This window comes from Triturus cristatus, chromosome 2_2 (assembly GCF_964204655.1).
Source record: "Triturus cristatus chromosome 2_2, aTriCri1.1, whole genome shotgun sequence".
NCBI classification, from domain to species: Eukaryota; Metazoa; Chordata; class Amphibia; order Caudata; family Salamandridae; genus Triturus; species Triturus cristatus.
Genome location: NC_140582.1, coordinates 977,147,861 through 977,174,092, shown reverse-complemented (window position 1 = coordinate 977,174,092; position 26,232 = coordinate 977,147,861). Strand labels below are relative to the sequence as shown.

Here is a 26,232-nt window from a genome sequence, read left to right as displayed (position 1 = left end):
AAGGAGAAACTTTTGTGACAGAATTGGGAGTGGTGCGTACAGCCCATAACACATTTTTAAGTTCCTTTTTACAATCTAGATTGCTAGCCTTAGAGAGCTGTATGTTGTCCTTAATCACCCTATTGAACCTTTCCACAAGGCCGTTACTCCTAGGGTGATAAAGAGAAGTTTTGGTATGTTTTATGTCTGTGAATTTTAAAAACTCACCAAATTCCGAAGAAGTGAATTGACAACCATTATCAGAAACAATTTCATCAGGAACCCCGTCCCTTGCAAAAAGAAATTCTAAGAATTCTATGATGCAAGACGTTGAGGGAACCTTCACAAACTTTAATTCTGGCCAACGGCTGTAATAATCCATAACAACGATACCATACTCCAACACACCATGATCCGACAACTTTAAGGGACCTATGAGATCAATAGCCAACTTGGACCATGGTTTTGAAGGAACTTCTACAGCTTGAACAGGACTGGGAACAGTAAACTGAGTTTTGTCGCTGACAACACATTGCATACAATCCCTAACAAAATGTTCAACATGTTTGTCAAGACCCGGCCACCAGAATTGCTCTCTAACCCTTCTCTTCATAGCACGAATCCCTATATGTCCTTCATGGCCCAGGGTAAGAACCTTAGTCCTCATAGCTGTAGGAACTACAAGAGAAGACGAACGAAATAAAAATCCATTAATTACTGACAACTCATCAAAGATATGTTTGAATTTACCAATAGAGTCATCAAGAGGTGATTCACTATTCCATCCTGTATGAATCGTGTTCATCACCCTCTTGATGTCCACATCACTAGAGTAAGCCTCTCTCCATTCATTTTCTGTAATGGCACTACAAGGATTAAAAATGGCAAAACAAAATATGTCTCCTTCCTCCACCTCATCTACTTCTTTTATGTCCTCAATGCTTGGCAACCTAGACAGGCAATCCGCCACTATGTTCTTTTTCCCCGGAACGTACTCCACCTCAAAGTTATGTTCTCACAGTCTATTTTGCCATTTCGCAATACGGGGTGTTGCCCTCTCCGCTCCTTTTGTAGTGAAAAGTTGTACCAAAGGTTTGTGATCAACCCTCACAGTAAATTTAGAGCCCCATAGGTAGTGCTTAAAATGAACAATTCCCCACCAACAAGCTAAAGCTTCTCGCTCTATTACTGAGTATGTTCCTTCTGCACCTTTTAGACCTCTTGAAGCAAAAGCTACAACATCCTCCCTTCCATCCCTGCGCTGCATTAAAACCGCGCCAAGACCTTTCTTACTAGCATTTGTCATTATTATGGTCCTGTCACTGATATCAAAAGGTTTCAGAGGAATAGCATGAGCAACCTCATATTTAATCTTTTGAAATTCCTTATTGCATTCCTCACACCATTTGAAAATGACACTCTTCTTAAGGAGATTCCTCATGTGAAAAGTTTTAGATGAGCAGTTGGGAATGAACCTAGCATAAAATTCAACGAGTCCCATGAAGGATCTCAATTGATCTTTGTCCATTGGGGTACTGAAATTTTCTATGGCTCTAACTAAGCTATCTTTTGGTTCAATCCCTTTTTCAGACAATTTATACCCCAAATAATCCACTGAGGAAACGTCCATTTTGCATTTGTTTACACTTAAGGTAACACCTTTTTCTTTTAGAACATTGAGTACTTTAGACAACGTCTCATCATGTTGACCTTGATCCGAACCATAAACCAAAACGTCATCCTGGAACGCCATCACCCTAGGTATGTTCTTAAACATGCATTTGACAATTCTTTGGAAAACTGCCGAGGCAGATGCAAGACCAAATGGCATGCGTTTAAATTGAAACAAACCTTCTGGGGTGATAAAAGCAGTGTAATGCCGTGAATCAGGATGCAACTCAACTTGGTGATAGGCCGAGGTCATGTCTAACAAACTGAACTTTTTCCCATTCTTGAGGGTGCTAGTCATTTCGGTAATGTTTGGTAAAGGATGCTGATCAATCCAGATATTCCGATTTAATTCTCGAAGGTCAACACACATGCGAAGAGAACCATTGGCCTTACGCGCTAAAACTATGGGGGAAACCCAATCAGAAGATTCTATGGGCTCTATGACTTCACTAGCACAGAGTTTATCTAGTTCTTTCTTAAGTGCCTCACGCAGGGCCAATGGTACTCTCCGAACTTTATGCACCACCGGTTTGCTTCCCTCAACTAGTCTAATTTTGTGTTTAAAGCCTTTAATTAACCCTAGCTTATCATTAAAAATCTCAGGGTGAGTATTTACCCAAATTTCATTCGTAAGTGCATGTACTTAAACCAAATCTTTCTTTAATATCACTTGTTCAGGGTCACTAGGATCTAAGATAATTCCTAGATTAACTTGGTCCTTCCAACTCAAAAGACATGTGTCATCTTTAGCAACATAAACAATTGTGTTGGCACTATTACCCTTAAAACATAAATTAGCATCAAATTCACCTATATTCTTTCCACCATACGCTATAGGTTTTACTAAAGAATGTCTTAACACATGGCCTTTAGCTACAAAAAGTTCTTCCCATATTTTGTCTGATATTAAAGTAAATGGAGACTCTGAATCCGCCAGTACTTTGATGTTAATACCCTTTACAGTTAGTATACATATGGGTCGTTTAGTCTCTGACTCAATTATAGCAATCACATCCGCATTTTGAGCGTCAGACAACATACAAATTTGTTCTTCTTCACTAGAGGAGGATGTGTCCGAGGATTGCTCAATGTTCATAACCTTTCTTGTGGATGACGTGTTTGGTTTGCTCAAGGGCGCCTTGCTATTGGATCTGCAAGCACTTGCAAAATGTCCCTTCTTTTGACATTTACTGCAAGTTTTATTGAGGGCAGGACAAAACTTGGCATTGCCCAGGTGGGAATTACTCATGCAACGGTGACACTCCCAACGTTTATTAGCTCTGGGGTTTTTGTCAGTGTCAAGTTGTCCATCTTTTTTCTCTTTGCGCTTATCTTTTGAGAAGGAATTTGGCTTGGATTTCAGAGAAGAGACGGCTTGAGCTTGATTATCTGGACTGGAGATAGACATTTGTTCCAAATGAGAAGAAGTACTTTCAATCCTTGTAGCTATTTCGAGCGCTTTCTGTAGGGACAAATTAGGCTTGTTTAAAAGAGCTTCTTGAACCTTTTTGCTATTAGTTTTTTCTACCAACTGATCCCTTATCATTTCTTCTTCAACATTTTTATAATCGCACGATTCAGCCAAAATTCGCAATGCGCCAACATAGGTAGTAGCAGATTCACCAGAGAGCTGTGCTCTTTTCCTAAATTTGTGTCTTTCTAGTGTTATATTCTTGCATGCTTTGAATCTATTATCTAGAGACTTGATAGCTGTAGAATACAGATCCTCCCCACCATCACCTTCATCTCCGCTCAAAAAAACTACAACTTTTGGGGTATGTTTAAGGATGGTGCGACCTTCGGATCCAAGACACTGTCTTAAAATTGAAAATTTCCTTTTTGTGTGAAGGAATCGCCATCAAGTGCGTCGAGATATGCCTCAAAACTTTCTTTCCATTTCTCCCAGTCCAGCTCTGGAGAGGAAGAGCTCGGAGAAAATGCTGAAGGAGCAGATATGGATTGTTGCATGTTGTCAGCAGTAGTTCACAGCAAAATAAAATAATTGTTCGTGTTGAATGTCAAAAAAGTAAATAAAAATATTTTGTCATAAGATGGTAAACTGTTGATATGATTATAGCACAACACGATTGGTGAACATCAAAATTAAAAAAAATATATATATATTTTTTTGGGCAATTTTAATTAAAATCTGCTAAGTTGAGGTTGAAGTTTGAAGACAGTCTGTATAATTATGTTAGCGTGCGCATCGCTGAGTCAGAAATGCGCTATTGCTTGTCTCGGCAAATTGTGTTCATGCGCGCGTTGCTAAGCAACGAGTACACGCGCTGCGATTACCGGGTGAAATCAGCTGAAGACGTGAAGCGCGTATACGTCATACGCTGAATGCGAGGAGGAGAGCGTGAGTGCTGGGCGCGAGACAACGCTCGCTATTGTTAAATAAAGTCACACACCTCAAAACTGTAGAAATCCACACGAAATGGTAGCCCCACTGCTGTCCAGATACTTCAGGATGACATCGGCACATGGAATTTCGCAAAATGATCTGCAGGCCTCCGTCGTCTGCAGACTGAAGGTTGCACGCATGGATGTCCTGCTGGCCGATCGTCACCAGTGAAAAGAAGTCACAGGAATCATAAGTTGAATGTCTTCTTTATTAATCCAGCAGGACACAGGGACAGCCAATATATCAGCCCTCTCTCCTTGTCTCTTCCCAACTGTCACCTCCCTCGCTTCTCGAACACACACACCCTGGAACTCCACATGGAAGTTCCACGCAGCACGCTACAGCTAGAACCTAACACGCGACCCGCAAGCGAGAGCGGCAGGGAGATCCATCTAGTGACATTATTAGTAAGGCGATGTATAGCCGTGCCATAGTTAAGTCTCAGGAGCTCCTCTCTATCTCTTGAGAGTTGTATCCCTAGGTACCGAAGGTCAGAATCACACCAATCTAATGGGTAGTCCAGAGCGAAGCGGGGGACTGCATCCGTCAAGAGAAACACCTGCGATTTCTCCCAATTAATGTGCACTCCAGAGAGCCTTCCAAATACTATAAATTCCCGCAGCAAAGGATTGATGTTCTGCTGAGGGTCTCTCACATACAAGGTAATATCATCCGCATAGAGGGAAATCTGTATTTGGCGCAAGCAGCAGCGGAAAGCATTGTCTTGATGAACTTGCCGCAACCGAGACGCTAATGGCTCTATTGCTAAGGCAAATAGCAGGAGAGAGAGCGGGCACCCCTGTCTGGTACCCCTCGATATGGTAAAGGGAGCCGACGTATGGCCATTAATCAACACTTAAGCTGTGGGTTTGTTATTTAATAATCGTACCCAGGAAAGAAACAGAGGGGGGAAGCCCATCCGACTTAACACCCCAAAAAGGTAGTCCCATTCGACAGAATTAAATGCTTTAATAGCATCTAAGTACGTCCAGACCTTCTAACAGAAATCCCATTGTATTCTGTGACTTAAAATTTTGCTGTTACATTGTATCTGTGGACTTAAAAAGCCCAGTGGTAAAGTGCAGTTGGGTAAAAAGCCAGGATTAGCTAAATATATTACACAGAACAATGGGACATCTTGCAGCTATGAATTCTGTTGGTATTTGAAAAGTCCCCTTGTGCAGGGTCACTACACCTTGCCTTCAATGCATACATTTTTGGGGTGTTTGGCAGTTGACCTGCTATCAATACAGTCTTGTTAGTGAAGAGGGCTGATGCATCAAAGGGTTTTACCCATTGTCTGTCTGTCTTTGGGTAAATATGATAATACATATTGGCCAAGATTCTTTTGAGCCAGACACTTTACCAATTGTTGAACGAATTAAGCACTACCAAAAGGCCAATTATGATTTTATTATTCTCAGATCTCTACAGTGTATAACATATTTATTTCAGGCCTAAAATATGCTTGTACACCCTGCACATTTAATCAAAACACAGAAAATTTGACAAAACAAAAAGGAAGAAGTAACAATATTTTAATGGCATCCCTAGACAAAAACCTCAAGCAGAATAATCTGAGACTAGTCTTTCTTGATATTACCATGTTCACCAAATTATAGTGTGTTGGCCCCTTCAGGAAGAAATAAAAAGGACTCATTCTATCTCACTTTCTTTTCTTTGAATGGCATTTTATTTTGTGGTTGTGCAGGTGTTTATCACTGTTTATAAGTTTACACTGATGAGGGCTCCTTCCTTCTCGGTCAGGTTTTATTAGTTAATACATGTATAAACCTAAAACAGAATAGCCTACTTACATTGCAGTGGGCATAGTATATCTTACCCCTCCGAAGTCCAACATGTTCCCTGATTTTGATTAAGTTGGAGTGGGAAAAGTAAATCTAACTGTTACAAAGTCCAACACTTTCATGCTTTTGCTTGTGTTGGAGTGTTAATAGAAAATCTAACCCCTCCAAACTCCAACAGTTTTCCTACATTTGCTTACATTGGAGTTAGATTATTTATTCTGACTCCTTTAAAGTGCAACACCTTTGCAAATGTTGTTTATATTTTATTGTAAAAGATGATTATCAACAACAAAATCATTATTACACCCAATTAATTGAAAAAGCTGGTAATTCTGCACGCATGACAATGACATTTCTTTTTAGCTTCTTCCTTACTCATTTAAAATTGTCCTTTACCTCCACTATTTACCTGACTAACCTGATTCTGACCTTGTTGCACATTACTATTTTCTTGTTGTTGTTCTGCCATTTTTACTTGTGCCTACATCATTTTCTCTTTTAATTTTCTAAGCCTCGAATCAATGTCATCACTACAATATTTGGCATGCTTTAGAATTTCCTTTATCGATTTGCTTTGCCAGCAGAGCATATGCTGCTGTATCATTGCACTAATCTCTGGTTTCAAACCATACACAAATTGGTATACGAAATGTCCCATATCTTTATCTCCAATATTCTCAAACCCACTGTAATGCTTCAACATTTGTAGAAATCTCTCATGCTATGCGTGCACTGATTCTTTAGGCTCTTGGGTCGTTCTATCAATCTTAACCCAATCTGTTTTCTTAGGGGAAATCTTCCCTTTCAAAAAGGTCATAATGACCTCATGATACTTCTTCATCACCTCTTCAGATGGTGCACCTGTTTTGGCATCCCTAGGATATTCATCCTTAGGCCACTTGACAGTAATTTTACATTCTGTCCACAAATCAGCCGGAACCACTATTTCAAAGAGACCATCTAAATCTTTCAACAACACCTTGGAAACTTTTACAAATCTGTCCACTTGTTTATATCATTCAACAGGCTTCTCTCGCAATCTTGGAAAATCATTAGTAAATGACAATATATCCTGTCTAGTGCAAGGTACATGAACGTATCTACCACCTGGAACCTCTCTTATAGGACATGCCCTTTTAACTTGCTTGCTTTCCTTTAACAGAAACATAGAAGTTCTACCAGTAGTTTCTTCCTTCTATTCATCCATTTACCCCTCCATCACTCTACAGTTCCCCATTTCTTCAGAATATTCATTAATTCTTTTATCTGTAATCTTTTACCTGACACATTCAAACTCTCTAAATCCTTGTCAGTAAAAGCCATTCTGTACGTTTTCTGCAACACTTTTGATTTTTCTGTATCCACACCAAACTCACTAGCAGCTTCAGATAGTTTCTCATGAAGATTCTTCGCTCTCCAAGTAATACTTTTACATAAAAACAGCAGCTCTTCAAACAGCAGCTCTTCATCACTATAAGTCCCTAGTCTATCTGGACTCACTGTCCCAATAATCATCTCTTCTAAGCCTACTTTCAATTGACTCACATTTATACTCTGTGGTTGAGCCTTTGGCTTGGTCATTTTTTTATCCAATTATTTAATTCCTCTGGAGAGGGTCCTGCCGAACTCCCTGCTACTGGAGTAATATTTGGCCCTTTTCTTCTTGGGTGTAATTGAATACTTCTCCTCTGGGTTTCTGTCAATAAATCATCAACCGGTAGGTCTTACAAGGTGGTATTTTGGTCATCTTGTCTACTTTCATTTGTTACTGACACTATTTCACTCCTTTCACTATTTCGGGGAACTGCCAATATGGGTACTTTTTGTAACCTCGTTTTTTACCCAAATAGTGGAACCACAGGACCAATGGTCACTGGTACGGTCAAGGCTTCTGCATTTAAATGTAATTGATTTAGTTTCTGTACCTGTTCCATTCTAGCTTTATTCAATAGACTCACTTTATTTTCTCATACTATTCTAGTTATTTCAGTAATTTGAGGAGTTAATGGAGTTACATTTACTATTTGTGGGGCACTTGGAGTCACCTCCCCTGAATTGTCTTCATATGGCGGAGGTCTTTTCATCATAATTTCTTCTAATAATTCATCATCAGATTCATCCAAGCCTCTCTGAACGTTTCTATATTTTTCCTCTTCTCTTTACAATTAGTACCTGTCTGACTCCCTTCTGTTAAAACTGGATATTGACCCCGGTCACCACAGCCCTTCCCCATCTTTTCATTTGATCTTCTCGCCTCTCAAATAGATATCTAGGAAAAAACCCTCTATATCTTCTACCGCTTCTATCCTTTTCTGGCTCAAAGGCTTCTTTTTCCCATTCTACCAATGCTTCATACTGAGTAAATCTAGGATTTGGCTCCAATGTGTTCATTGTATCTCTCAAGTTCTGTAAAATCCTTACATTGAACGTACTGAACTCAGGGAAAGCAAACATCCCATCATCCTTTGTATATTTCCTCCAGTTCTCTAACCAAACACACGTATGGTACCCTCGCTCCATTATCATATAAGAGGCAGGTGTTTTTGGGGGAGGAATTGGAATTCCCTTTCTCGTCACAACTAGTTTGTCTTTCTTAAGGAAACTCTTTATAGTCTGTAGTAAACGCATTTTTAGACTCTTTTACTAGTATTTTTCAACAAACAGAATAACAAAGCTTCTCCGTAATTCTTCGTTCCCTATTAGCTAATCTCTATCCTATCCCAGCGCGACTCACACAAACTGACCAATCACAGCTCACTTCGTAAATACTATCTCAACCAATGTCAACGCGACTCACACCAAACAACCAATCTGGGCTTTGTTCACACCCGATATCTGACCAATGCCAGCCCGACCTTTTGTGAAGTCAGTTTTTACTCCTTCTACTGACCCTCCCTTTACAATCTGCTCTCGAAACACGCCCGCTGCTTTGTCCAATACCAGTGCAGCACTTTTTGACGTCAGTATCACTCCTGCTACTGACCCCTCCTTCACAAAATCTTACGACAATATTTTTTAAAGTCTTCTTAGTCAAAAGTCGGTTAGTAAAAACATAAAGAAACAATGCTACTTTGTCTGCTCCGCTAAATAAAGAGATAGTCTTCTCTTTACCAAAAGATCCTTACACTGCAAGTAACAATAACGACCAGCGTTATCTCACTTTTCTAACAAGTTCCGAGTAGACCTATTAGTCTTCTAGGGATAAAGCCGAAGTTTCACAAGAGGACTTCTTTGGCATTAAAAAGGTGTCTTGTTACTCCTCTGGAGATACTGCTAGAGTTTCAAAAGTGGACCCTTCGCTATTTCTGGTACTTTACTTACACATGGAATTTCCCTAAATATAACACTGACAGCCCTACGTAGCTTTTCAGTATTATTATAACAAAGTACTTCTGCAGTGTGATTTCTTTACTACACTCTTCTTTTGCCTACTTCAGGCAAATTCCTTCCCGGGATACCTCAGGCAACTCCATACCTGTACTTCTAGACAACTTCTAGACAACTTCTAGACAACATAAAACAAGACACTAAGGGGTCTATTAGGATGGCGGTCAGAAAATCACTCCGACCGCCATGGTAGCGGGAAAAGACCACCGGCCAGGACCACGGCATAACCGCCGGTCCAATTAATATGCTCCGCAGTCGAAATCCGACCGCGGTGGTACGATCGCGGCCTTTAACATTGCGGCGTATGCTACTGCCAGCAGCACCTCCACAATGTCAAAAGGAGCATGTCCTGCATATCCCTGCACTGCGTGGCAGGTACTGCACAGTGCCTGCCACCTGGTACAGGGACATGTAGAGGGGTACCCCCCAGTGCACCCACACCACTTCAACACATTGGGGGCCTGCAATGGGCCCCCGGAGACATTCTCCGCAGGCCTTTCCATGGCGGTTCCACGGCAGCGGAACGGCTGGCTGCCGCCGGCATCATAATCATGCCGGCGGAGCCTTGCCCTTCACCAGCCCCATTTTAGTGGTCCTGCTCCGCCCACCAGGCAAGCGTGCGAACTGCTACCGGCGGAAAAGTGGCGGGTGGGATTTCTCACTGCGGCGGTCATCACTGCCATGCTAATGTGACCGGTGGTCTTCCGGGTTTCAATCGCGAACGGATGTCCGCCACCGGCCCGGCGGTTGCCACCGCCGGCCTGGCAGCGTCCATCCATCCGCCATCCTAATAGACTCCTAACTCTTCATGTTAAGACTTATAATCAATCAATAACCATTACCAAACTAATCAATAATTAAACCGTCCTCTGCTGCCAACAAACTGATCCAGCGCGAACCCAATAATTAGATCAGGGATAAATAATCAATAACATCAAATACTTGGCCCATACACATTCACCCAAATCCCTGATGCGCTGGTGTCGTGTTTATTAACTTTTACCTTCTCTTGTCACTCAAACACAAAATATGAACATCCTGTGCTTCTAACGTATTTAACAAATGATAATCGACTTTTCATCTATTTGGTCGATGAACCAATTAGTTAAAGAGTTGATGGCAATGGTAATTCGCAAACATTAATCATAACAAGAAACTGGCTAAATAACCACAGATTCTTGGTTAGATTTAGTAATTTTATCTAGTAATATTAAATGCTCATAGCGATAAATTTTATAAATTCAAATACTGGAAACCTCATGAGAGAGTAACAAACTAATTATAGTGACAACGGAAATAACACCTCAAGAGAAGAGACATTAGATGCAAATAAGATATATCAACTTTAACCCAAAATTTCGGAGGGATAGATGAAGAGACAAAAGCACAGAGACAAAAATGCAAATGCAAACTATATTCCTGCAATGCTAAATTAGACTAAATACAAACCCAGAGGATCTTGGAAAGGGAAAACCAGGCCTAGACGGCAGTGAGGGGCCCCTAAACCAATAGTCAGGGATCAAAGACTCGAGAACCAGGACAGGGACAGGACAGGAACAGCTAGGCCTCCCAGCAAACCGACGAACAGCGCCGCACCCCTCTCTCGGACACCTTCAGCCAAAGCGACCTAAACCACACCCCTAAAGCACCTATTCTTATACACCAAAAATGCATGTCCGTCCCACAACAGTTGCAATCTCATAATTTCTAGCTAAGGGATTGTTTGAGTTTTATGAAATCCTTTGCTTTTGACTACACCATTGTTCTAAATAGTTTTTTTTATACCGTCATCAATACAGCTTCTCTCCCATGAGTACACAAGTTACAATATTTTGTACAGTTTATTAAATTCAGCGACTACGGGTTCCGTTCTCATAATGACACTGGCTTTGGCTGGTTTTCAACGGTTTCGTCCTTCACCAGGTCAGACTTTCTCAGCTGCGCTCAGCAGTCCAGTCACATGGTCACATGATTCCTGCTTGCATGCAATTCCACCCGCCCTCAGTTAGGCCAATTTAAAACATGGAAGACTCATCCATTTCTAAATGAACGGGAAATAGACAATTATTAATGATGTGACAATGTAATTTTCACTGTTTACCACCCACTTTAGCTCTAAGTTATTTATTTATTTATTTATTTTTTAGTTTTCTAGAGCGTGAACCAGACCCGTGAGGGTATCAGAGCGCTTTACAGGATTAGGGGGTAGTATACAAGCGTAGGGACGGGAGGGATCAAATTGGGAAAGGTAGGGGATACATTATACAGGAAAAGCACGCAGTCTAAAGTCCAGGCTACATGTGATATAACAATTAAAACAGGTAGATACATTATACAAGAAGGCTCAGCTCTTGGGGGGATGCCCAGGAGTGCAGAATAGGTATCATCCGTAGAGGCCATGGATAGTGCCGAGGTGGAAAGTGGGTGATTGTAAAGTATTCGTTAGGTGAGGTATTTTCCCATTAAGAAGGTTTTGGTTTCCTTCTTAAAGTGTGCCAAGGATGGACGTCTTCTGATGGCGGGTGGGAGAGAGTTCTAAATTCTTGGCGCGGCCCCAGAGAAGGCCCGATTGTAGGTTTTTTCTCACAGAAGCGTGCTGGTTGCAGCAGCAGGCCTTTGGCCGATCGGGAGTTTCTGGCTCCTCCGGATACCACGATTTTTTGTGCAAGAAATGAAGGGGAATCTGAGTAAAGTGCTTTGTGAGTAATGCAGACCAGTTTAAATTGGATTCTGGCCTCTAGGGGAAGCCAGTGCAGAGCACTGAGGTGGGGGAGATGTGGTCAAATTTCTTTGAGCCAGTTAGGAGTCTGGCGGCGGTGTTGAGGCAGGCTTTCAATAGGGCCAGGGAGTTCTCGGGTAGCCCTGCGAGAGTAGAGCATCCATATTCTAGTCTGGAAATGACTAGTGCCTGGGTTGCCGTTTTAAGGTCGGCCATATCGAGGAAGGGTTTTAGGTTTCTTAGGTAACTCAGGTGGAATCTCGCCATTTTGGCCATCCAGTTTATATGGTCGCGCATGTTCAGGCTGCCGTCAAGGGTTATTCCAAGGGATTTTGCCGCGTCAACAATGGTAAGAGAGCAGTTTAGTGCTGTGATGGTCTTGATCCATTCCTGAATGTCTGGATTGGGTTTGGGTGGGGAGATCAGGAGAAATTCAGTTTTATTTGCGTTGAGTTTTAGCTGGTTGGCGGTGAGCCAGTGGACTGTCAGCTTCAGGGCCTCGTTCAGGGAGAGAATGTCCTCAGGGGAAGAGATTTTTATGTAGATCTGTGTATCGTCTGCGAACATAAGGTAGGAGATGTTGGCAGGACGTAGCACCTCGCTGAGAGGTTCAAGGTAAAGATTGACGAGGGTAGGGGAAAGGGTTGATCCTTGGGGGACTCCAACCGTAATCGGAGAGGGGGCGGATAGATCACCGCTGATGAGGACTCTCTGTGAGCGGTTCTGGACGAAGGATCTAAACCATTCAAAGATGGTGCCATCCAACCCCATCCTGAGTCTGAGGCATTCAAGGAGAATTTCGTGGTTAACCGTATCAAAGGCAGAGTATAGGTCTAGGAGGATTAGGAGGCAGGTTTTGCCTAGGTTGAGGGCTTGGAGGGCGTCATCTACTATGTGGAGGAGGGTGGTTTCTGTGCTGTGTCCAGGTCTGAACCCTGATTGGAAGTCATATAGCAGGTGAAAGTTGTTGATGTGTAGGCTTAGCTGCTGTTGCACACATTTTTCCAGAACTTTGGCAAGGAGAGGGATGTTGGATATGGGTCTATAGTTCTCGACGGAGGCAAGGTCCAGCGTTGGTATTTTTTAGGATGGGGATCATTTACCCAGCCTTGAGCGAGTCAGGAATTGAGCCCTGTAGGAGAGATGCGTTGATTATTGAGGTCCAGGAAGGGATGATAGCCTGAGAGGCGACAGCTAGGCAGTTAGAGGAGAGAGGATCATTAAAGTGATTGTTCGGTTTTAAGGAGGCAAGAATTCTCGAGATAGAATGTTCGTCATAGGTTTTAAACTTGGAACAGTGCGCTAGGTTTTTGGGAGGACAGCGCGGAGAGAGGAGGTGGAGCAGGCAGATTTTGATTTTGGTGGTGAGTAGCAGATTTAAGTTCATTTCCAAGGGCAGAGATTTTGTCGCAGAAGAAGGAAGAGAAATCTTCACTTGATAATAGGGGTTTAGGTGTTTCTTTGGTGGTTTTCGATAGTTTGTTGGATTGGTGTTTGACCAAGTCGAACAGCTTGCGAGGTCGATTTTTGGTGTTCTCCAGTTCAGATCTGAAGAATTCTTTTTTAGTGTTGAGGATTTTCTTATTGTAGGCATTTCTAGCCTGGCGGAGAAGTTTTAGATGTGCTGTTGAAGGGTGTTGTTTCCAGTTTCGTTCAGTCTGTCGAAGGGATCTCCTCTCCTTGTTGAGGGATCCGCTGAACCAGGGATTTCGGTCTTTGTTCTGGGTTCTTTTTAATTCTAGTGGTGCAAGGTCATCCAGAATGTCGGATATGGTTGAGGAGTAATGATTCGCTAGGTTGTCGACCGAGGTGCACTGAGGGCGGGGGGAGGTCAGACACACAAAGCGCTGCCAATTTCTCGTGATCAAGGTTCTTAGTGTCTCTAACCCATCATTTGGGAATCACGGGTTGAGGTGTCCATGTTTTGTGGGTGCTGGGCAGGAGGGAGGTGATGGCGTGGTGGTCAGACCAATCGCAGGGGTCAATAGAGATAAGTGTGACCGCTGATTCGTTAGCAATGATCCAGTCTAGAGTGGCGCCTTTCGAATGAGTAGGGAGTGAGCAGGCTTGGATAAGGGCTTGACCGGCCAGGAAGTCTCTGATGGCATTGACCTGAGGGTCCTTAGGATGGTTCCAATGCAAGTTATTATTAATGGTTAGCCTAGCATGGCATAAGCTAGAAAACTGCATTATTCATTAGGTTAAAGCAACACACACCATGCATTTTCCTAGATTAATATGCAGCCCTGCCATGCAGACCATCACAATTTGTTCACATCACTTAGCTATTACATCTACGGTTATTTACAAATTAATTCAGGTTAGCTCATGCAAAATTCAAAGCAAGCATCCCACATGTAATATTTTGTGCACATTAGTACTTCTAATACTACTTACTGTTAGTACATATTATAGGGGTACTCAATTGAGCAGGTTTCTTGCGCAAAATCCTGCTCCATCATAAACGACCAGGAAGTGATCACAAAATTCACTCCAACATCTCCTAATCAAGTAGGCTCTCTTCTTATAGCTGCCAAATCTGGTTCTCCTGATGACCGATGTCCCCCTAAGACTTTAAAGTGGCAAATCAGCTGATCGCCTCTCATTTTTCATTAGTGTTTAATGAAATGTTTGTGCATGGGTTGTTTCCTACACTTTGGAAACAAGGTAATATTCTCCCTCTCAATAAAAAAACCAGTGATCCTACCAACTATCGTCTCTTCTCAAGACTTCCTTTGCCAGCTAAAATTGTGGAAAAAAATAATTAATGTAGAGCTATCCAATTTTATTCTAGACAATCAACTTTTAGACCCCAGTCAGTTTGGGTTTAGAGCGAATCACAGTATGGAGACTGCTCTGATAAAAACCACTGAAGAGATAAGAATGGCACTGGATGGCGGCAGAGTGTCAGAAGCTATTATCTTATTAGACCTATCTGCAGCATTCAACACTGTGGACTATGGCTTGTTGGTACACCATTTGAATGCCATAGGGGTTAAAGGTAAAGCTCTCAAGTTATTAACTTTCTTCCTATCAGAGAGATCTCAATTTCTGAACCTTGGTCAGTTTAAATCCTCACCCTTTACCTTTCTATGCGGGGTTCTTCAGGGCTTTTCATTGAGCCCAACGCTTTTTAATAGAACTTGCCCCTCTAATTAAAAGTTTCAATTCAAATCCAACCTCTTATGCTGATGACACCGAATTGGTTGTATCAGCTGTGGAGAATGATATCAACTACCCTCTAAGATTACACGATTTCATGACTGCCCTAAGCAGCTGGATGAGTAGACACTGCTTAAAACTGATCTTGAGTAAAACAGGTTATTCTGTTTGGGAATCTCTCTCCAGCATGGTCTGCCTGGTGGACAGACAGCCGGGCCCACCTCCCATTCTGGTGACTAAAGCCAAAAATCTATGATTTATCATGGATGATAAGCTCAGATATGAGGTCCAGGTGTCTAAAGTAGTGTCGTCCTCATTTTATACCATTAGAACCTTGAGGAAAATCTTTCCTTTTATTCCCAGACATACTGGGAAGACTGTTGTCTCCTCACTAATTATGTCAAAATTTGACTATTGTAATGAAGTATATATGAATCTCCAGGTAAAACTACTTGGGAAGCTCCAGGTGGTGCAGAACGCAGCAGCCAGATTTACTTTGGATATCCCCAAATACCAGTCGACATCCGCAGGCATTCGGGAGCTTCACTGGCTCCCGGTGCAACAGCGAATTAAATTTAAGGCACTCTGTGTGGCCCATAAAGCCCACAGAGAAGGACCAACATTTCTATGGAAGGCTTTTAACTGGCATTCACCAAGTAGATACCTACAATCAACCAATGCGAGATTGATGACGACCATAAGAATCAGGAAAGTGAACTGGGGAGGAAGGAGGTTCATTAACAGCACAGCTAGGCTATGAAACTCTCTCCCATCGCATCTTAGGACCATACCTACCCTTCTTACTGTCAGTAAGGAACTTAAGACCTGGCTGTTTAGGAATCAGTGATACTCGAGCTCAGTAGCTCATGTCTCTGCAGGCGACAAGACAGCTACGAGTATACACGCGCTATAAAAGTCTCTATTAAATAACATCGTTATTTTTTAAATTCTAAGTATTTTTTTTAACTGGTTCTATTTTTTTATGTATTTTTTTAACTTTAACTTTTTTATATTATGTTTACTTTTTAATTTATTGTGATATATGTTACTCTTAGCACGCATTTATTAATTATAATATATTAGAATGTTGTTAATATCGTTAATGTGATGTAAAAAAATGCTTAGAGATTGTTTTTAATTTTTGGGAGTAAATGAAGACATTTATGTATTTATTTAGGTCACTGTATTAATTTAAACTATTTCTTACATTTAGAATTAGGTTACATCTATGTTTTGCTTATGTACATGTTAGTACATCTTTATAGTTTTATTTTTTGTAATGTATACATATATTATTTTCATTACTTGTTAAAACGACTTCATTTTATTTCTATTATTATTTTCTAGATTAATATTGCAAATAAATTAGTTATAATACTGTATATATTATTTCAATATTCCTTCCTTTTTTGTCGATATTCTGTTCCATAATATTTTTGACACAATACTTTAATAATTTTTCATACGAAATATGTAAACTGAATATTTTTGTAGGCTTCATTTTTGACGCGATATTCATGTTTCATGAAATTGGTGATCACTATATTTTGCCATACGACCCAAATAGGAATCAGACTTAATACCCATAGAGTTCTAAGTGTTTATTGTGGGCACATAAAGCACATTACTACAAATAACATTGGTACCTAGTATCAGATATGGTGGAAAATGTGGAGGAACAGTACAGGATAAACATACACAATACTTGCACCTGTTTTGCTTCTCAAGACCCTAGGTTAAGTCTTGCCAAAAGGTGGCTAGTTGTTAAAGGGCTGTTAAAAACAGTACAAGACAAAAAGTGGGTTTTGAGTCGGCTACTTACTGATGACTCGATGGCTCTCTTGTCTATCTCACTACCCTGCTCCTGATTCGATTGCTTTCCTCCCTATTCTTGTTTTTGTCCCATCAAGAGTATTTTGACAGTCCGCTACTGATGATAGACCTTGAATTGCTGCTTTCCCATCTTCCCCCTCACCTCCCTCTCTTCACTAAAAACTAGCCAGCCCCAGGCACCCACTTTCCCCTCTAACCGCTGAGCCATACCTGCCACTGTAAAAGTATTTTTTAACCATTCAAATATGTCTGCTGAGCCTTCCGACACATGGCAGACATCTAGAAGAAAAAGCATTGGCAAAGTTAATAGGTTTCAATGGCAAGACCTTGTGACTTTGTCACAGCTTGTTTGCTTATGGTGTAGGTAAAACTGGTGCAAGAACAATGTTTAGTTCTACAGAGCAGTACACAAATCAATGACACTTCAAAGTTCAGGCTACTGGTAGATTGTTGATTAGTAGGTATGGCCACAACAAGTGACACAGATAATGATTATATATCGTACATCAGAGACTTTACTACCTCTGGGCATTGCAACTTGTGTGAGCTAAGGAGGAGGTAGGCTTACAGTTCTTTGTCATACTGGAGATGACCAAAAACAATAAGAGCAGTTTCAAGGAAACATTTTAGAGCTAAAAAGTTTAATGTTTTCTTCCAGGTTATCGTGACAATCGTTCCAGACAGAATCTCAAGGCTAATGGTAAAGACCTCAAACAGGTAAAACTTATAAAAATTGTTACTATGAGCCGTAAATGATTACAAAACATATTTCAATGAGTCAATAGTTTTGCGTAGAAACCGGATTCTTATTGCCATTAATTGTTTTAATGAGACATTGCATCTAAAGAGAGCAGTAATTGAGAGTCAAGTACACGCATGAAAAACAAGCATTGACAAAAGCAATAGCAAGTGAGCCCTCACAAACTCAAAAAAAGCCTGCTTCATTGCAGAACAAATAAGCATAGCTTTTCTCTTAGAAGGCATGGATTACATAAAGAGGTAAAAGTATGATAACTGAGTGCATGTTTCAGGTGTAAAATAATCCTGCATGCATTTAAATGGGGGAGTGAGGACACAGCCAAAACGACAATAAAAACTAACACTACCGTGAAACTAATACTACTACGGGCTGACAAAAGATGTGATTGGCAAACCAGTGGCTAAAGATCCCTGAACTGAGAAGCCAATGGATGAAGAAAGCTGAGCCAAAGTCCTTTAGAGAATGTATAGAATATATAATAGGGTAGATTTACTAACATTTGGGGCGTTGTGCTTTATTTGGGAAAAACTTACCCCTGTGTTGCTGTCATCATTGTTCCCCTCCCACCGTCGCAGCAGACCATCCAGCGCTATAAAACACTGACAGGCTCGGTGGAGCGGGCGTTGTGCTTTCTTTGGGAAAAACTTACCCCTGTGTTGCTGTCATTATTGTTCCCCTCTCGCCACCGCAGCAGACCATCCAGTGGCCGCCGAGTGGAGGGAGACTACACCTCCCAGCCTGCCCTGCTTCCCCGCACCGCTGTTCCTGCGCCTGGTGGTGCTATAAAACACTGACAGGCTCGGTAGAGCGGGCGTTGTGCTTTCTTTGGGAAAAACTTACCCCTGTGTTGCTGTCATTATTGTTCCCCTCCCGCCGCCGCAGCAGACCATCCAGCGGCCGCGGAGTGGAGGGAGACTACACCTCCCAGCCTGCCCTGCTTCCCCACACCGCTGTTCCCGCACCCGGAGGCGCTATAAAACACTGACAGGCTCGGTGGAGCGGGCGTTGTGCTTTTTTTGGGAAAAACTTACCCCTGTGTTGCTGTCATCATTGTTCCCCTCCCACCGTCGCAGCAGACCATCCAGCGCTATAAAACACTGACAGGCTCGGTGGAGCGGGCGTTGTGCTTTCTTTGGGAAAAACTTACCCCTGTGTTGCTGTCATTATTGTTCCCCTCCCGCCGCCGCAGCAGACCATCCAGCGGCCGCCGAGTGGAGGGAGACTACACCTCCCAGCCTGCCCTGCTTTCCCGCACCGCTGCTCCCGCGCCCGGAGGCGCTATAAAACACTGACAGGCTCCGCGTCGCGGGATCGCGCACGGATTGCTCCGGGCGAAGCCCGGGCAAAGGGCGGGCTGTCTGTGGCTGGAGGAGGCTGGGCTGGGCCACCTCCCTAAACAGTGTCCGGGGGTTAGTTGGACTTTGCACTATTTGCTTATGTGTTAAATATGTGTTTTACTGTCTCTGATATATTCAGTAAAATCCTTTTTCTTGACGTAGTTGTCTAAGTTTAAGTATTTTTTTTTAATGGTAAATAGTTGTAATACTCACAAGGGAGATTTTGAGTTTATGCTCCTTGCGAATAAAACATGGGGAAACATTGTAAGTCCACCACCGCTCGCCCAATGACTAGGCAATTAGCGTCTTCAAACTCGCCGCTCCCGAGCCTCACAGCCATTGACAAAATGCTCCAGAAAACTATTGGGGTGGTGGCATCAGCAATTGAAAACACTGAAAGGCGGTTGTCAATCATCCCTGCCATTCCCCCTGCACCGTCCTTAGACGACTGTTCTGTAGACTTAGTAAATCAGGATGATGCGGAAGCTATGTCGTTTATGTTGCCTTCTTTTACACATTTACCATGTGCTCAGTTTCCACTCGGTGAGAATGCGCCAGTAGAGGCTGCTTTGCTCACATCCTCCATGGTATCTTCAGTGGCACTTAAACCCCGAGCACGGCCAAAGAAAAAGAAGCTCGCTAAAAAAACGGTTAAAACTACAACGCCATCTTTATCTATTCCTGGTCATCTGGATACTGTTCCCCATCCAGTAACCTCGGGTCCGCCAGTGTGGGCTACCCACTTAATAATTGATTTACAGGCACACATAGAGCAGATCTTAAATGCTCACTTTAAAACTCTGTCGACTAGGATCGAGAGATTAGTAACACTGATTAATAATAAAGGTGTAGGGAAAACCCAGCCAAATTCTGCTCTGCGAGATCCTGGCAGCTTGGGGGGTTTGGGTACATCCGATATGACCAGTAAAGTCACCCCACGGGTTTCTCGTACTTCTCAACAACTTATAATACAAGACCCAGTCCAGCTGCCTACGATGATGCTAACCCAACCCCCAAATGCTCCTGGTCCATCTACTTGTTTTAACCTGCCTCGAGCTGCTACTGGTCTGGCCCCCTGTGAACAACCTCCTATCCCAAAGGCTCTTGGAACACGGAGTGTGGGGGAGGGTAGGCCTCAACCTAACCCACTTGTGAATTTTGGTAAAAAGGGCTTGATTAAATCTCCTTCCTATCCGCAGTTACCCCCCCGAAGCTTCATCATACGTGGTGGTGCTTACGGGAGTACCTTCATTTCTTAGTGATAGGGGGGAATCTTACTATGAATTAAAAAATAAAGTTATCTATTGGCTAAGCAACCATAGACCTCTGAATGGAGTAGGTATGGGGGAGATTCTGTTTGTGCGGAGAGTTTGCTGGTTGGGGACCAGACCTAAAGATATTTGCGGGGACTGTGTTATAATTAACTTCAGGGATCCGAGAGCAGTTGGTCATATACTGGATTATGGAGGGGCGACCAAAGTCGGTTCTATTAACACCTGTCACTTGGGGTACTTTTATATGCACTCTCGTATTCTAAGGCCCTCGGAACCATCCTATTTCCATCAAGATAGTCAGGAATACGATTATAATATTCCGGTCGCCAATCCATTCAATGTACTTAGTTCTGTGGATTGACCACCACCAGTGAGGAACGTTGAAGGAAGGGCCATGAATATGAAAGGGGCTCAGGTATTGGATGGCTTTAGTACGGAGGCGGGCCTTCATAATTTGGTACATGGAACTAGGTTAGGAGCAACAGTTATCCCCCTATCCCCCCAAAGTAACAGCCCAGTACGAGGGATAATAGAGACAGGTACTCTAGATCCAGTAGCATCTTCCTTTTCTGTTGCCTTTGAACTTTCTGAGGACTGTCCTTCTACTACCTTTGGCCCTTGAGATTAACAAGTTAGTTATTTTACATTCTCTTAGGGCCTGTAATGGCAGACTTCTTCCAGACGTCCCCGGTTCACATACTTTTAATAGACTAGGGAATTGTTCAACAATTGATTATATTTTGGTGAATATGGAATTCTGGGGCTATCTGGGAGCCTTCTCTGTCATCCCTAGGGTTGACGGTGATCATAATTTACTGACACTAGAATTAGTAAATAATATTGGGGGTTGTAGTGTTTCTAGGGGTTCAGTCACAACAAGTAGTGCGAATTTGGTTTTAGCGGCAGGCGGCAGACGCATTAGGTGGGCAAAAATTGTGACAGAAGAGGCTAAGCTGGCGGAATTATACCGCCATGTTGCCTGTTCTCTAGCAGAGGTTTACCACCTCTTGAGTCTTAATGGAGATTCTTCCCAACATTATCTCCTGGGCCTGCAGTCTATTCACAATAATCTCCTTAGTTCCATTGCCGGTTATTTTTATAGTACTACCACACGGAGGCCAAAGACAACTAAGAACGATCATTGGTATAATAAAAGTTGTAGGTTGGCTAAGAGTGTTTTGATTAGGGAAGTAAAGTTGGGCACCCAGTCAAGCATTAGATCCGCAAGGGATAATTATAAAAACTTGATGAAGGAGGCAAAATCTGAGTGGGAGGACTCGAGGTGGTCAAGCATTAAGCTAGCCCTAGAAGCCCGAGACTTCAGGGTTTTCTGAAATCTTGTTCGAGTTGGTTCGACAGAAAGTCCATCCGCAATTATTCCCAATCTTAGCGAAGAGGCGTGGCTAGAGCACTTTAAGCCCCTCTATTCACTTAGTAATTCTGATTGTGGAACAGACCTAGTAACCCAAACAAACGCTATTGTTATGGCTTATCCGGAACATGTCGATTCTGAGAGCCGAACCTGCACCCTTTTGGAAATCGAGCTGGCTCTCAGCAGTTTATCGTTGGGGAAAGCCCCAGGCCTCGATAGGATCCCAGGTGACTTATATCGAAGCGAACAAAAAATCTGGGCTCCGTATATTTGGGTCTATTTTAATGCCATTTTGCAGGGCCTCGAGATTCCCCAGACTTGGTTGGGAGCTGAAATTATACCCATCCACAAAAAATCTTCCTCTTTGGACCCGGCTAACTATCGCCTCATAAGCCTGATAGACGTTCTACAGAAACTGTTTGCCCGCATGCTTTTAACAAGACTATAGAGTTGGATGGAGGAATACCATATCCTAACTTCTCTTCAAGCGGGCTTTCGAGCAAAAGTTTCCACTATTGACCAACTGTTTAGATTACAGTTGGTCTATTGGAAGACGGTTTCTATTGGAGCTGGCAATCTATAAATGATCTTCGTGGACCTTCGGTCCGCGTTTGATATGGTCCAAAGGGAGAAGCTCTGGGCGCTACTATCGGAGATGGGTGCTCCCTCTTATTATACATATGCAAGGGTGAGATACGGGAGAAGTGGGGAAATCTCGGGTCCATTCCCGGTCGAAAAGGGTGTGAGGCAGGGGTGTGTTTTGGCTCCAACATTATTTTCTCTTTTTATTAATGGGCTGATTGATCACTTACTGTGTGCTAGTAATCTGGATTCCCCAAGGTTAGCGGGCGTAAGATACCTGCCCTAATGTTCGCGGATGACACGCTTTTATTGTCAAAATCTTTTATGGGCATCCAGCGTACACTAGAGGCATTCTGCTCCTTCTGTGAATTAAGGAATCTGGAACTGAACCTACCCAAAACTAAATTTATGGTCTTCAGTTCTAGCCCAGCTAACTGTCCTCATCCCCAGATGGAAGGAATAGTGTTGGAGCGAATATCTACATTTGATTATTTGGGGGTAACTCTTAATGACAAAATGAAATGGGGGTCTCATTTGGCGAAGGCCAACTTGAAGTTGACACAATCGGTGGGGGGTATCTTGAAGGTTTTTAATAACACTTCATCTAAATCTATGGGCCCCCCCATGGAAATTTATAAATCGCAAGCAAGAGGGGGTGCGCTATATGGTGCAGAGCTTTGGGGCCATTGTAGCATTGCCCCTTTAATCTTAACCGAGAACAGTTTTATTAGACGGCTTTTGAAACTACCCATGAGTACCCCCTTAACCCCCCTGAGATGGGATCTAGGTCTGGTTCCGATTGAAGAGATTGCCCCAAATCGTCCACTCCTGTATTGGAGACGTCTCTGGTCAACACCCGAGCTTGTGAGCTATAGGCAGGATCTTGGTGATCTTTTGTCTAGAGGGAGTATGGGGAAAATCCCATGGCTAATGCACATTAAGAACCTTTGCTTTGCCTTAGGTAAGGGGGACCTGTGGACGTCACCAGTGGAGTCCTGTGCTTTACAGACCAAGAAGTCATTGAGCGCGGCTCTTCAGCATTATCGAATGGAAATATTACTAAATTCTTCCCTGGGTAAGCTTACTAACACCTTTTTGGATATTAAGATCAGTCCCCACTTTGAAAACTTTTTGGATGTTATCCAGCCTCCACTGGCTAAGAAATTATATATCCAGTTCAGACATGGTTCTCTCCCTCTGAGGGCTCTAACCCATAGGTGGTCCAGCGCGCTCTGTCCAACGAGTTTTTGTCCAGAGTGTGCTGATATCTGCGAGACAGAGTTGCATGTTGTGCTCTTTTGCCCTCTTTACATCAAGGCAAGGGCAAAGTGAATTATTCAACTCTGTAAGTCTAGGGGTCTCAGGGACTATCAGGAGGTATTAAGAATTCTCAAATATGATACTACCCCCATGATAGTGTTTGCGATGGCTAGATTTCTCCTCACTGAGATTACCTTGTCCTTTTTAATAATGTATCTAATTGTGTCCTAAATGTTCATTTAACTTTTAAATATGTTTTTAATTCTTGATGGATTAAATTACATGTATATGTTCATCTTTTATTAATTTTATTCTAGATATGTATTTATGTCTTTTTATGGTATCATACCAAAATAAAAGTTTTTTGACTGACTGACTGACTAACATTTGATGCAGCACAGTATAAAAGGGAGAAGGCAACATTGCCTCAAAGGGAGAGAGCAGAGCACTGCCATATCTACCAAGATAGCTGTTTCTCTCTTTCCCTATGCTGGTGCACTTTAGGCAGCTATGTGCCATACACCATAGTGCAAGAAGTGTGTGTGATGTCTAGCATAGGTTTTGTACTGCACGAGTACTCTTCCAGTAAACAAAATCTAGTTTGGAAAGATATACAGAACAAAAAACTTTTCTCCAATGTCACGCCTGTCTCGAGGAGGCATACATGTTTGGGGCAAAGCCCTGTCTACATGTTAAACCTAAAAAACACTGCTTTTTATGTCTGCTTTATATATAGTGAATCAAAAGCAGTGAAAGTGCAATACGGAGTTGAAAAGGGGAAAATAGCAACCCATGTTATGACCACAGTTTCGTTTATTTTCATATGCAGTTGTAGATCCATTTTTGAGTCTTATTTTTTTTATTTTGTGTATTTTTTGACTGGTTCTGCTATTTTTTAAAAATGTATTTTTTATTTAACTTTTACTTTTTTATATTATTTTTACTTTTTAATTTATTGTGATATATGTTACTCCTAACATGCATGTGTTAATTTTAATACATTTAAGATATTGTTAATATTGTTCATGTAATATAAACAAGCATTTGCAAAGCAATCGGTCTCTCCTTTGGGACCTTATATGTATTTAGCTATGCGCACATTAGCCTGTGTGCTGAAACATCTACTGTTCTTTAACATGGAGGGAAAGTAAGCGCCAAACTGTGTGGCACGCCCGGTAGGGGAACACATGGAGAGAAATATTGCCTTTCAGGGCCTTCGGTGGTCATATCACTGAAAATACAAGATTTGAAAAAATATATTATTGTCTACGGGTGTTCGTGGAAGACAATTTCTATGGACTGGAATCTATAGAATGCTAAAGTGATTTTGGTATTTAACTGACCTCTGCTGGTCATTTTTTATCAAGAAAGTTAAATAAAGGCAGTTGCCAGAAAAAATAAAAAAATAAAGTCCCTCAGCAGAAAGCAATTCTGGTATTTTACTGACCTCTGCTGGTCGTTTTCTATCTAGAAAGTTATATAGAGGCAGTTGAACAGAAAAGAATTTCCCTAAGCTGAAGCATACAAGTTACAGGGCTTATCTCCAGAGCCCCCAAAGTACATACACATATAAGTATATACCAAAGTATATACTAAAGTATATATACTAAAGTATATAAGTTGAGCGCTTAACAACCTTCTAAAAATAATAAATAAATCAATAAATAAATACTAAAGTATATACAAGAGGTCTCGAATGCTCGACCTAAAAAATGTATATCTGCTTTACACCTGATAGGGTTATTTTGAACAATGTTTCATTAAAAGTTCTCTAATCATATGGGTCTAACATTAACTAATATTTTTTTCATAGATACATAGTAATGACAACCCTACATATGCAAATGAGAATTGAAGTGGCAAAATGTGCAGGTCCTGAAAAGTCTGATCCATTGTATAATACATCTGAGATATTGTTACAAATAAAATGGCACATTCTTTTCACAAGGAGCGCATCTGTGTTTCATACCAGCCAACTTACAAATTAACTTCACCGTGTGAGGAGGGAGCGGGCTTTGGAGGGGGTGGGGCCTCGTGCAGATAGCTACCTAAGAGACATTCAGCCCCTCATCAAGTCCCCTAATCCCCTCCCAAAAAAACAAAAAAAACAAAGGTCACCAAGGCTGTCCCAGATGTCTGCATAACATTATAACAACTAGGATGATCCAGCTCATGGGAGGTATGATGGCTCTATGGTGTGTGGGTGCGTGCCTACATGCATGTGTGTGTGCATTTTTGTGTCCTTATCTCTAAGGGCCTAATTACGACTTTTGGCGGAGCGGTGGCCCGGTGGTGCTAACTGCCACGCCACTGCTCCTCCGAAGGTCGCTGCTGCCTGCCACCCAGATTACGACCAATTTTGTGGTCGGGCAAGTGGCGTGGCGGTCCCGCTGCGGTGCGTCTTTCAAAGGCGATAGTGCCTTTGAAGGAGGCACCGCAATGGTAATGCCACGCGGGGGATCCTGCACGTCATGGACTTGAAAGTACATGCCATGCAGGAACCTGGTACATGCACACAGATGGGCACATGTTGTGCCTCCCTGCACGCATCCCCAGGCTGAGGGGGCACAGGTGACCATTGTAGGCCCTTGTAGGGTCCCTTTTGTTTCAGCACCACCAGCCTTTTCATTGAGGACAGCAGCACCACTTGCATATTAAATAGCCCCTGACCGAAGCGCCACTGC

General features: G+C 42.3%; 1 protein-coding gene across 1 annotated transcript in view; it reads left to right on the top strand.

Moving 5' to 3' along the window:
* Window positions 1-26,232, top strand: part of LOC146863028 (uncharacterized) — a 263,261-nt gene that overhangs the window by 37,771 nt on the left and 199,258 nt on the right. The window contains exon 3 of the mRNA XM_085643331.1: window positions 17,622-17,680. Within this exon, the coding sequence (XP_085499457.1) occupies window positions 17,622-17,680 (59 nt within the window). The remainder of the gene's footprint in view (window positions 1-17,621; window positions 17,681-26,232) is intronic.